Consider the following 13299-nt stretch of genomic DNA (forward strand, 5'->3'; position numbering starts at 1 on the left):
CAGCTGCATTATATTGTTAATGAACCCAGTATTTTATAATATTAGTGGGAATTCTGTAGATACAAATCTTTACCAGACATATGCAGTTATGTTGCCCTCCTAGTGATGATTGGTTTTCTGTTTAATTGCCTAAAACCTTTAAACGCCAAAAATAAAATCATACATTATGTTGCACACCTATATTGTTACCCCTCTGCTTACAATCATGCCCTGCTGTCATCCAGATATGAATCATACACAAGAGACTTAGAGCTGGTCGACTGTTGTTTTTGTTACACGCTCTTTTCATTATTCCATTAAATGCACATTGATTAAAAACAAAACTCAAAATTGCAAATTAAGACATGGCTTAAAACTAGGACTATCAATTAATCACAGTTAATGTATGCTATTAACACAAAACAAATTAACTAGTTTAAAGAATAGGCATGATTCATTGCAGTTTTAATCGCACTATTAAACAATAATACCAATTTAAATTTATTATAAATATGTTTGGATGTTTTTCTACAATTTCAAATATATTGATTTCAGTTATAACACAGAATACAAAGTGCACAGTGCTCACTTTATATTATTTTTATTACAAATATTTGCACTGTAAAAAAGATAAAAGAAAAGAAATAGTATTTTTCAATTCACCTCATACAAGTCCAGTCAGTCCTACTTCTTGTTCAGCCAGTCACTAAGACACAGAAATTTACATTTGTACAATAAAATGTCATCTGAAAGTGAGAACAGGTGTTCACATGGCACTGTTGTAGCCACTGTTTCAAGGTATTTACATGCCAGATATACAAAACATTCATAATGCTCTTTCATGCGTCGATTTCCAAGCCAAAAAAAAATTTCACATTTGTAAGTTGCATTTTCATGATAAAGAGATTGCACTACGGTACTTATATGAGTTGAACTGAAAAATACTATTTCTTTTGTTTCTTTTTTACAGGGCAAATATTTGTAATAAAATAATAATATAAAGTAAGCACTCTGCACTTTATATTCTGTGTTGTAACTGAACTAAATATCTTTGAAAATGTAGGAAAAATCCAAAAAATATTCATAAAAAATTTAAATTGGCATTCTATTATTATTTAACAGTGTGATTAAAACTGCGATTAATCACGACTTTTATTTTATCTTGTGATTGTGATTTTTTAAAATTGTTTGACAGCCGTACTTAAAACCATTACAAATAAGTTGTTCTAATACATACAAACTGATTTTACTATGGCATGATCCTTCAGTCTTTAACCAAGCTAAATTTTACAGAAATAAGGACTGTAAGATCAGGCATTAAAGCATTTGAACAATAACAAAAGTTTTAGAGCATTATGTGGAAATGTCATGATTTGTTATTTTTTAACAAATTAAAAAACTAAAGAAGGCTAACTCTTATCATTGTGTTAGTGGCTTCAGTCTTGTAATCATTACAATGATCAATTTATAGGGCTTTAAGGCTTCCTAGCTCTTCCAATACGCTAATAATCGCTCCACAAAGCTAAAAGGAGTGACTTTTCACACCCAGTGTCCAACACATGAAAAGCACTGCTTCTAAAGCTGTTTTGACTAATCTAGCCAGTTGCAAATAAGTAGGATCACTGTTCTAAACTCTACTTAGTATTATCAAAGCCCTTTAAGGTCATTTTTAAGGAAATTATATTTAATGGATGCAAAGAAGGATTTACATTTAAGAAAGAATGGTTTGTATTTATAAATTTAGGGAAAATGCAGACACATTAAGGTTAAAATGCTTTGTACTTGATGATACATTGTAACATTCCAATTGTTTTAAGCTTAGTATAGAAATACAATACTGGTTCATCCCTGGAAGCAGCCTGCTGGTGTTTTGATATGTTGCTGACTTTCTGTTACCGATGATCAAAGTGAATAGGAAGTTTCACATAACCAACTCTTAGAATACTAAGAAATCAGTGTATTCAGTGGCATTCTGTATTTCCGTTCAGTATTTGAGTATTTTTTTACAGTCACTCTATTCTTGTGAATTTTAATGCTGTTCCAATGTTAATCTTAACATTTTGAAATCACATCAAATATAATGCAAATGTAGTGTTATGTATTTACTTCTAATTTCATATTCCTGGTCAAAATTACTGAATTTCCTTGATGTAATTTATTACAAAAGTTTAAGTAATGTGTACATGTGAATAGAATATTGTGTTTTTCACGACTAAGAAATGTTATGTGGAAATAAATATTTATCCTAACTGATTTTCATTTTTATATTGCAAGACACAATGATCTAGTCTGCGGGGCATTTATGCAGCGTGACGTGTGTTTCTTGTTTTAAACATCTGAAATGCTACATCAGGTAGACATTTTGAAATGTTTCACTTGTACGCTAAGGAAGTTATGTGGGTGGAGCTCACAGCTCGGTGAACAATTTGGAGTAAGTAATTTAATTGACAACTGTATGTGCCAATCCTGCAAGCTGCTCTGTGCAGGTGGATCTCTGTGTCTAGTCAGTGCCCTATGTAGGTATTCAATATACAATCTGTATTAGCTAATTGTGATTGATCACAAGTCACATGGTTTCTGTTCTGAGATTGGATGAGTTTAACTAAATGTTAAATTGTGGCTTTGCCACAACCACTGAACAGGGGTGGCACATAGTTGCATTGCCCCAGGTGCAGACCAGGACTCAGACTATGATTTAGTCCCAAGACGGCTTCTGGTTCCTCTCCTTGCTCTGGTGGAGCTTATGTACACCAGCCATATACCTTACACAAGTTATTTCCCTCGGTGCACTGACTCACCTGTTCTGGCAGGTCCAAGAGGGTACTGAGTCAAGGCTCAGCCTTTCCCCCACCCCCTGTCCTGCCTACAGGCACAGGAGGGCGAGTTGCAGGCCCAGCGAGGCTGCTCTCTCAGCCTTTCATGAAGTTTGTAATAAACTGGCGCTTGAGGATGTAGAACTCAGTCTGTATAGATTGCAGTTATGTATACTCCCTACCCCCCGTGTATTTGTATTGTGGTCACTGGCCATAGTTATAATCAACACTGCTTCTGCAGTGCTCCAGTCTCAGCTGGCACTGGCCCATTGTACAGAGAGTGCAGATAAAATCTGACTTATAATTGGATTGCAGATCTGTGTGTTTTCCTCTGCTCACTGGATTAAACTGATCCCTTATATAACATCACCAGAGCTGGCTTAGGCAGTAGTGCCAGGCCTACAACTGCAGTGAATCTGTGACGTGGTGGAATCCATTGCAGCAGGGAGAGGTGAAATGCTGGGCGATTTACTGTTTGTACCACACGGCGTTTCATGCTGCCCGAATTATGTGGTGACAACTTCACTGCTACTTGAATCAAGGAGGTTTCTCCAGCACCTCAGGTGGGACATATCACTTATGCCTAACTGGTGGACACTGGTGCCTAAATCCACCTTGTGATTCTAGCCTGGGGGGTCTCCCATTCTGCTCTGTCTTACTCTGGTGTAATTGGATGGAGTTGGGGGGGGAATGTGGGTGTATGAGGGATCAGAAACAGGCCATTGTATTCTTCCTGAATGTTAGCCTGGCATCCAACAATGCAGCACTGCTATAAATGTGGTATCATTCATACCCCAGTAATATTACAGCTTCATGCTTCAAATCAGTTTTCAACTATGTCCTCTTAGTTACTTATCACCTAAGTATCTTAAATTACTCAGCATAATACTTTGAGATACATTGTTCTGCCTCATAGATAAAATAAAACAGAATGACATGTCTAGAATCTAGAGGACTTTGCCTTTCAGATTCTAGCATCATTGTTAGCTGGAGGACAGCATGTATTGCTTATGTGTAAACCACCATGGACAAGTTTCCTGTAGCAGATTTCCCTGTGAGCACTAATGAAGAAATTCTGTGCTATCCTTTATGAAGCGCTCATATTTGTTGTGTGTAGTCCTGTGGCCCATAAAAAAACTGGTTTCTACATGAGAGATTATTTTATCCTGGTTGACATTTTTTCACGGTTCTTGTCACGTCTAAGAATGTAGCTATTATGTGCACCTATGGCATCCATCAGGGAAGAAAAGTTCCTTGATTTACTTGTCATTTCTATAGCTTGTTGTGATCCTATTCTAGGTAATGTTTCTTCTCCCTTGAGTGAATAGGATCATTTGTTCATTCTGGCATCAGTGAGCTGGCTGTTATTCCCGCTTAGAGGAAATAGAATACTTTGAGAACTTTTTAGGTAGAAGGTGCTATAGGGATAAAGTACGTTAGAAATATTAATAAATTGCACCTAAAAACACCACTGTAATGCAGGTGATCATCTCATTCACAGCAGGTGTTGGGTTTTGTTTGAGTAAATGAGGCAAGGCTGAGGTGTTCATACAATTTTCAAGGTACATGTTTGTGAAAACTGCAGCCTTATTTCCACTAGAATCATGCCTGTCTCCTCATGGAGATGGAATGCTAAAGCTACGTTGACTTTGTTCCCTCTCCCTTCCCGGATTTTATCTGTCTACTTCTAGATTCACACCTAACCCTACTAACCCGTTATGCACATGTAATAACTATGTGACAGGTATATGTTAGAAACCAATGTGCTAAATGTAATATAGTCATATGATGCTTTGTTGCATGATACTACCAAGGACTAAACACAATTATAAAAAAGGTGGAAATACTGCACTGGACTTAGGGCTGGTCTTCACTAGAGGGAGATTGATGCTGCTGCAATTGATGCAGCAGGGGTCTATTTAGTGGGTCTAGTGAAGACCTGCTAAATCGACGGCAGAGCGCTCTCCGGGCGACTCGGGTACTACAGCTCTCCGAGAAGAATAAGGGAAGTTGACAGGAGAGTGTCTCCCGTTGACGCAGCACAGTGAAGACAACAGGGTAAGTCGACCTAAGATGGGAATAGCGTAACTTTGGTTGACTTACCCCAGTAGTGAAGACAAGGCCTAAGTTTCCTTCATTACAAAAACGTATCTGTTGTTGGAGTTCTTAGTCAAGTTTTCTACTAGATAAAAGGACTACAGCTATTGTTCAGAAAAAAGTCTTTGGTACCACAACTATGCCTTTATTCTATTACAAATTTTGCTGTTCTGCTTTTAAGATAAATGGTTTAGCTCTTTTCATACATGAGTACAGAGCACTCTGCTAAAAGCCATAGGGCTATATGGTCACTTTATTTTTAATTCTAAAAGGCTCATATTATTCCTGATTTTCCCAGTGGGGAGACTGTTAAGTGGAGCCTGATGATAAATCTGAGAGAAATTTACAAGTAGGTTGTGGAAAACTCAAACACTGTAGCACATTTCTATACAAAGACATCATCCAGCCCTTGCTCCCAATGATCGTTAGATACTCAGGTTGCATTTTAATTTTTCACTGATTACCTATATCTTAAGCACTGGCAACATGCCCAGTGTTGTATATTACACTGGAGGTAATACAATCCCTGCCTCACAAAGATTACATAAGTAACAGTGGACCAAAGATCCTAGCTCAGGTTGTACTCAACCAAATTCCCATCAAAGTCCATACCAGTCTGTCTGATTAAGGAGTGAGTAAGCGCCACAACGCTGTTGCCCTTTAGGCACTTGTGGAATTCAACTCCACTGTTTTGATAGGTATTACTCAAGGGCTTTGCAGAAAGCTTTTCTATAATCACAGTTTGTTTTTTTTTAGAGTGTGCTACAAGGCAGACTTGTCATGTCATCGCATGAAATGGATTGTATTGAAAAAATAGAATTTTCTGCAAGAAATGGAATACTAACATAAGTCTCTTGTAGCTGTTTTTAGTATAGCAGGTAAAAACATAAGCCATAATTTTGTAGAAGTTTTTGTTGAAAATTTCATCCTGATTGTCACTAAAAATATTCAGATTTCAGTAAATTTCAAAAAGATCTCTCTTAATCATCTGAACTTTCTTTACCAAGACAAATCAAATACTTCCAAGCCTAATTATAACCTGTTAAACACCAATTTCACTGTATGCATACAAACTGACAAAAATATTATTCCATTGAAATAAAGTACAAAAAATGCCGGTTGAGAACTTGGTTTGATTTAAGGATATTTACTTTTTATATTTTGAGGTGTGATGTCAATTTGTGTTTTAATGGTTATAAAGCTTTATCTCAACATCTGTCATTAAATAATTGTCTGATGCTCCCTAATAATTTCCTGCAACTGTGAATGACATAGATAACATCAAAAAGTATGCTTAAAATCCATAATTTTGCACAAATGAAAATTTAAATGGATAAAAATAGAAAAATGGTTAAATAGATAAATGATAAAAATCAAGTTCTGCCAAATCTAGTTATAATGTTCTAGGGCACACTTCCTTTCTATTCCAGACCCCCAATCTTCTGCCTCTATTCAGCTAGCAACTCTGTTTGTGAACATATGAGTAATTTATCAATCAATATCACCAAGAAGTAGACCATATACGTACATTTCCATTTTAGAGTGAAAGTAGTAAGTACAAAAAGGTATTAATTGAAACACCACACTTTAAAAAAGGAAATTTGGCAAATGACATGTAAACATTCTTGTTCTGATAAAACCTGATTTAAAACAAATTTAAATAAAAAAGAGATAGTTGCTTGGCAACAGAGGTTGTTATAAAAATTGACATGATGTCTACACGGTCATTAAGGATTTAAAATTTTTTTTCAGATGTTCTCAAAAATAGTTATATTGGCTCAGTGCAAGTTTAGATGAGAGAATCTACTGGAAAAGTGCCATTATTAACAACTTGATAAAGAAATCCCAGTATGGTATGAAATGCCACGTTGGTACTAGGGCAACGAGAAACATTGCTTTATGAAATGGCTCATATGGGTGTAAATATGGCTGTGTGCCTCTCCTCCAATGCTATGGTCTTTGTCCGTATACCACTAGGGAAAAGAAACAAACAATATTATATCTGGCTACATACAGAACTATGCACAACGTAATACATGCTATAGAATTCTTAATATTAAACAGGACACATGTACCCAATCAGAGTTCCAGGCGGTTGTTTGGAATGAGGGCGGAGGTAGTTGAAGGCCACTGAGAAGGGAATGTAGATGAGGTGCTGAGTGACCTAGCTGCTTATTTCCTTGCTTTATTTGCTTGTGGTGGTGGGACATGCTGTCTATCAGCCTTAACTTTGCTCTAACAGGATTTTATGTGGGAATTTATGTGGACTTTTTAGTAAATATGTGTCATTGTTGACAGTTAATCACAGGGCTTGCCATCAATGCTGATATGCATTATCCTTTGTGTAACCCCCTACAGAGCCCAGCCCCGTAGAATATCCCTTTTCCTTTCCTGGTAACCTTCGGAGCTGTACTCTTCCATCAAAGCTCTGTTCACCCTGCTATGCTACCACTCTTGATTGTCTGAAGGAGCAACTGCTTCTGTAGCACAGCTGCAGATCTGTGACAGCTTAGGCTTCAGTTCTCCCTCCTTCTGGTCCCCTGCCAGGGGTGAGGTCAGAGGGAGAAAGGATAAGGTGCAGCACAAGTTTTCAGGCTGACAGTTTACAGCTCCATCAGAGGCAGCTGCCACACGTAGCATCAGAAAAGGCAAGTAGCCGATGTCTGTGAACAGGTTTGTCGGTTAACCTAGCTGAAATATACCAAGGGAAAGGACTTTGATAACATCTTGTGTGTAGGCCACACCTGAAATGAGCAGAATTAAATACCAGTGTGTGACGGTGGAGTTTGATGGAGTTTGACTGTGGAGTTGTGACTGTGCAGTTTGTGCTTAGGTAGCTAAAGGAATCCTACGAACTTTGAGGATACAATTTTAAAAAGGCAAATTTTCCCCTGTTCCCTGTGTGAAAGTTAACAAATAATTTACTAAAAAATTATACAGGAAATTACTTTGTCCTCTGGAGTTATTTTGCCAAATCTGGTGCCTAATTCAGACACTGAAGCTGAAACAGAGATTGTCATCCTGGTTTAGGTACAAATCTCAACACAACCTCAAAAAGGCAACTGCTATGTATGCCTCCCCATAATATGTGCATATTTTTTGAGATAATAAAAGTAAGAGCTACATTCTCTTCTCAGATCTGCCAGGTAGATATGAAGGGAGAGTGTAGCCCTGACAACATTCCTTATAAGCATCGAGTCATACCATTGCTTGGAAATCCACCTGGGCATCAACGAGAGCTTTGGAGATCTGTGCTGCTTGCTGAAAGTGAACGTTATCTGGGAATAAGAAAGAGAAGGAAAAGGTAAAGCAGAAATGGCTTCTGCGCCATTGTAGGGAAAAACAGAACAATGAACAGAACACCCAAACAGGAGTAAGACACAAGCCTCTCCTGCACTGCTTACCAGAAAACAAATTAGTTGTGGAAAGCTAGATTACTTTATTGACGTAAATGTAACAGCCTTGCCCCTTCCTGATTTTGTTTTGTCAGTAGTAAAACTGCAAACCTGTCTGTAACACTAAAATGTCTAATTAGTTGCAACTCACCATCTGCTGTTCCGTGAATCAGGAGATACTCAACTTCTTTGAAATTTTCAGCTTTGGCCATGACTGTTGAACTCTGAAAATTAAAAAAAAAAAGGTGCTATTGTTCAAGAAATAGTTTGCCACCAAACGACTTTCCTTTCAGTTAACGTAACCAGGAGGCCTCTGGATAAAAATAAACAAAATCACGTTCAAGTGTGCACAAGAGTGTTGTACTTTATATGGGAACATTCACAATGTGCTTCTCTGTTTGGGATGTGTGTGTGCAGTGTGTCTGCAAAGTACCTTGCATTACAACTCCAGAGGGACAGAGTTATCAGAGAGGCCCCCACGCAATGCATTGCTGACATGCTGTTATTGGCCTGCAGCCCTGTACTTGCCGTGGGTTTCCAGTGCGATTCAGCAAACAATTTAAAAATGTATTACCATGACAACATTGCATCCTACTGTAGCATATACTGGCTATTTCTGAGAGACTGAACAAGCACTTTCCTCAACAAAACATACACTACAATATATGTATGATATATCAATATAACCAGACCCTTTTATTTCTAAGCAAAAAGATTAGATATTTAAACTTACTGAGGGAGTAATAGATGTTTAAAAAATTGAGAGAATATGAAATACAAGTTGAAAATAACACTGAACCAAAGACATAACCTGAAGCTAGGTCACACCTTGGGAAGTAGAAAAATCTTGACGTGAGAAAAGCAGTGACTAAAGATGAATCATGACAAATTTAAAACACTGACAACAGTACGCTAACCAGCAATATGATAACTGCTGGACTTGCAATTATAACCTGAGAATTGCGGAAAGAAAAAGAGGAAATGCAGGCTGAAGAGATCATTTATTTGAACAAGGAAGGGTACAGGACAATGTTCTGATATGCACATTGAGACCACAATAAAGTAGGCCTGGTGAGAAATACAACATATATATTGGGATAATGTTTTTTTAAAATGTGTGAAATGCAAATTTTCATCCATTAACAATGTTACACTGCTCTTTTGCTAGTCTTGCTTGAACCCTTATATAAACTTTTTTGTATTACATATATAAAAGATCTCATATATGGAAGACAAGTGTAAATGGGAATCTGTGTTTGTCTCTTTCATAGATAATAGATCAAATGTAATATTATTAAAAATTAGGTCTAGCTATAGAATCCTCATGGTTTTAGATCTAAAAATCAAATGTAGCATGCTACCAAGAAACAATAACACATAGTGCTCCTCATTTACACTTATGCCTGTTTACACTGTCCTAATAAAGTACCCTTAAAGTGGTTGTAAATATTACTTACTCACACTTTAACGGCAAAAAGTGGACTTAATGTTATACAGTTCAATAAGATTAGGTCTGCTGTAAATTGCAAACTAAATGAAAAAAACCACAAGCCACTTCAACTTTCACTATCAGAATCAGAGTAACCGAAGAGGATGGCTCAGTAAGGACAGATTAACTGACTGGAAACCAGTGACATACTAAAAGCTGAATACAGTGGTTACTGAAACAAGAGTTGGTACGGTGGAGGTGTGATGAAAAAAAAACAACAACCTAGAAAATATCAAAGTTGGAAAGTCTAAAGCTATGGCAAGGCAACTGCCTGGAGAAACATGAGTACAGCAGCATTCAGAGAGAATGAGAAATAGGAAGTAATGGTCCAGTGGCAAAACCAATTAAGCAGCATTCAGTGGGTGGAACATTGTCCACATGCACAGAGAAGCAGCACCTACAACTGATTGTTTAGTCATGCCAGCAAATCAACCTTTATTATTTATGAAGGGGTGAGAAGAGAGAACATTGTGGTGAAGGAGAGGAGATGCATGACATGGTCAGTCATTTCCTTTTGCCTCTACTCTGTGACTTTCAGGCCTTATACTTGACCAACTTCGTCAGTCTGAGACCAGCTTTTTTTTGCCTCTTTCCTCCGAGTGTTAACATTAGACAAGTTCATTTGTAAATACTTCCCAAGAATTCGGAGAACACAAAATACACAAAGGCAACTGTTTTCCCAACAGATTATCGCTTAAACCTGGGTATTTATGGTCAGTCGTGGTCCTATTCTGCTTTTACATGCACCCAACCAAACCCAGGGAGGAGAATATGACCTGCTTACTTCTAACACTGGAGGTTTCTAAGTCAGGAGCAGTCTCAGGTTAGATGGCCTCAGTTACACCTCAGAGAGAGAACTGATACTTTAATCAGACCCCAGGACACATTTAAGGGTAAATAAATCCAATACATCAGCATGATTACTTGCTTTCATGACTTACATTGTACAAACCACTGCTCTCAAAGCTCATGTCAGTGCAAGTGTTCAGCTCTGGGCCACACTGAGCATAACTGGCTTCGCTAAAGATCACACAGCAGTCACCATTTTATCAGCGCTCAACAAACAAGTTAAGGTTTGGCTGAAATCTGAAGGTCTCTCTCCCTTTGGCATAGTCTCAGCTAATAGAACAAATGTCAAATCAGTACAAGATGGCATATTTACAAAATTGTACCCTGTTTTGCATAACCTAATGATGCAGCAGTTCTTAAGGACTGAACATTTCAAATCTGCTAGCGAAGGATTGCCAAATCTATGACTGTTTCAAACACTTGCCAAAAGCATATCAAATTCAGAGTGAACTGCAAAATAATCTCTTTCACAAGTTGAACAGTCCCTTTTGTAAGCTCTAGGCCCCTGTCATGATCTCTCCAACTAAGCCCCAGGACTCTCCATAGGCTAGTGACCCACTCCCCTACACATCAGCCTAGGGCTTGCACTCTTTGCGTTAGCCCCTACTTCTGGTGTGTTATAACTTCCATTAACTTCAGGGATCTGCCACCTTTACAAACCTCCTCCATTAAACAAGACTCCCTAGTTAGCCTACAGGACAAATTGGGCCAGATTTTATTCTCATTGACATTGGTGCAACCCCATTCTACAACCTCCACTGAGGGGAATGGAACAAAACTGGTCTCCCTTCTTTCTCTGCGCCGTATCTCTGCCCTGCTACCGTTGCCACACACTACTACCAGTTCTAGCCATGCTTGTGCCCCTTCCTTTGCCAACTCTCTTATTTTCATACTTCAAGGCCAGCCTAAAAATAGCCATCCCACCTAATTAGCTTGCTAGCAGGATGTGAGTTTAAATCATCTCTCAAACTTTCTTCCCAACATCAAAAAGGAACCTGAACCTCAAAAAATTTAATTCCAAATGTACGGATGGAACTGATATTGTGACAACGTGCGTGAAGGGCAACAACGTGAGGGCTGGCCCTAGCACTCTGGTTAGTGCATCACAGTGTCACACAGAAGACCAGGGCTCGGCTTCTGGGTCTAGTCGCTGATTCACATGTGAGCAGTGGCTGTCAGCACTAAAGTGGCAGGGCCTTCAGTATTTAGAGGGGGAAGGAACATTGCCTTGCTGATACCTTTCTGGTTGAGGTAAGGGCAGTTTTGATAGAGAGAGGCTGTACCAGCTCTTCTTGATGAGACGGAAAGTCATTGTTACAGAGCCTTGAAGAAAGGGGCTAATTTCTGATTGGGGTCAGCAAGGTTCCAAGAAACAAGGTTCTCAGGAGCAAACAAATTCCCCAAAATGAATCACTGGGGGTATTGAACAGGCAAAGGAATAGAGCTTCTTTTGACTCTTGCAGCACACAACGAGCAAGGCCTGTAGTCAAACTTTTCTACCTCTAGAGGAAGGTGTTTAGTGTGACAACATGATCTATATCATCACCCCCTTCTCTGTCTAGCCACCCTCCTCCCCAATTAGTCTTCTGAGTAACACATATAAAACCTTTAGCTCTTGGTACTGGCAGTTTCAAGGTGGACATTGCCAGCAATGGATGCTGTGCCAAGAAAATTCAACTCCTGGCATGAAAGGATCAAACAGTCCTCTGGTGCCATCTGTGCCGTGAAGCTGGAGAATGACTTTGTGCACCCAATATGTTAATGTTCCATTCTGTAGCAAGAATGTGACTTATATTTACATTACTACCTAGCTGATCTGCTACTGTTCTCACTGCCTTAAAAGGAGGATACTTGGGGCGCGGGGGAAGGCCAAAAGGAAGGTTGATAGAGCTAACAGCTGGGAAAAAGCAGATCTGGTCAGGCAAGGAGGCTATGATGGATCATGATCTGTCCCCTGTAACAATGAAGCCATGAAAAGTCAGATATTGTTCAAGGACTCTTCCAGCAATCATCACCACTTTCAGCAGCTTTCATGTGAGCCAGGTCATTGCCACAGGATAGCCTGTATTGCCTATGTAAATGTGACGGGTTCTTAAAGCAGATATTTCAGTCTATCTAAATATTTCATAGAACATTCACTGCATCTCCCAATGAGCACAATTTACCGTTCTTTGCTTGTAACCCACGGGAGATTTAAGACTAATTATGTGCTGAACTCACCAAAATTACCAACCCTCCATTCCCTGTCTCCTCCAGACACACACTCTTCCCCGTGTATTTCCCCCTCTCACAATGGACTCTTTGACACTCCTTTCTCAGCTCCTCCCAGCAAACAGACTCTTGGAACCAAATTAACCTCAGCTGAAGTTCAGCCGTTATGAGGGCTGAACAGGTGCATCTCTCGTAATCTGAGGCTTGTTAGGTGCTGGTTTGGTCCCTGGTGCCTACAGGAAGCCCTAATTTGTGCCTGGCTGCCAAATGCTCATATAAGCCAGAAACACGCCTCCATTCCTACAAGTCATGCTGACTCTACTCCTACCAGAGAATCCCCCTACACTGGTGGAAGTCCCTGGAAGCATTTAAAATGGCTGTTTTATGCTCCCCTAATTCTTGTTAGTAGCTGGTCCCATCCCTAGTTTAATTTAGTGATGTCTCAGAGCTGCTCTGCTTTACCCAC

The 13299-nt window shown here is 39.0% G+C and overlaps 1 protein-coding gene across 1 annotated transcript in view; it reads right to left on the bottom strand.

Annotated features, from left to right (window-relative positions):
* Positions 1–251: 251 nt before the first annotated feature.
* DPP4 (dipeptidyl peptidase 4) overlaps positions 252–13299 on the bottom strand; it is a 76445-nt gene continuing 63397 nt past the window's right edge. The window contains exons 24-26 of the mRNA XM_027819101.3: positions 8436–8508; positions 8094–8167; positions 252–6862 (exon numbers count right to left, since the gene is read on the bottom strand). Coding sequence (XP_027674902.1) covers positions 6764–6862; positions 8094–8167; positions 8436–8508 — 246 coding nt within the window. The 3' untranslated portion in view covers positions 252–6763. The remainder of the gene's footprint in view (positions 6863–8093; positions 8168–8435; positions 8509–13299) is intronic.

The sequence above is a fragment of the Chelonia mydas genome, chromosome 11 (genome assembly GCF_015237465.2).
Source record: "Chelonia mydas isolate rCheMyd1 chromosome 11, rCheMyd1.pri.v2, whole genome shotgun sequence".
Lineage (NCBI taxonomy): Eukaryota > Metazoa > Chordata > Testudines > Cheloniidae > Chelonia > Chelonia mydas.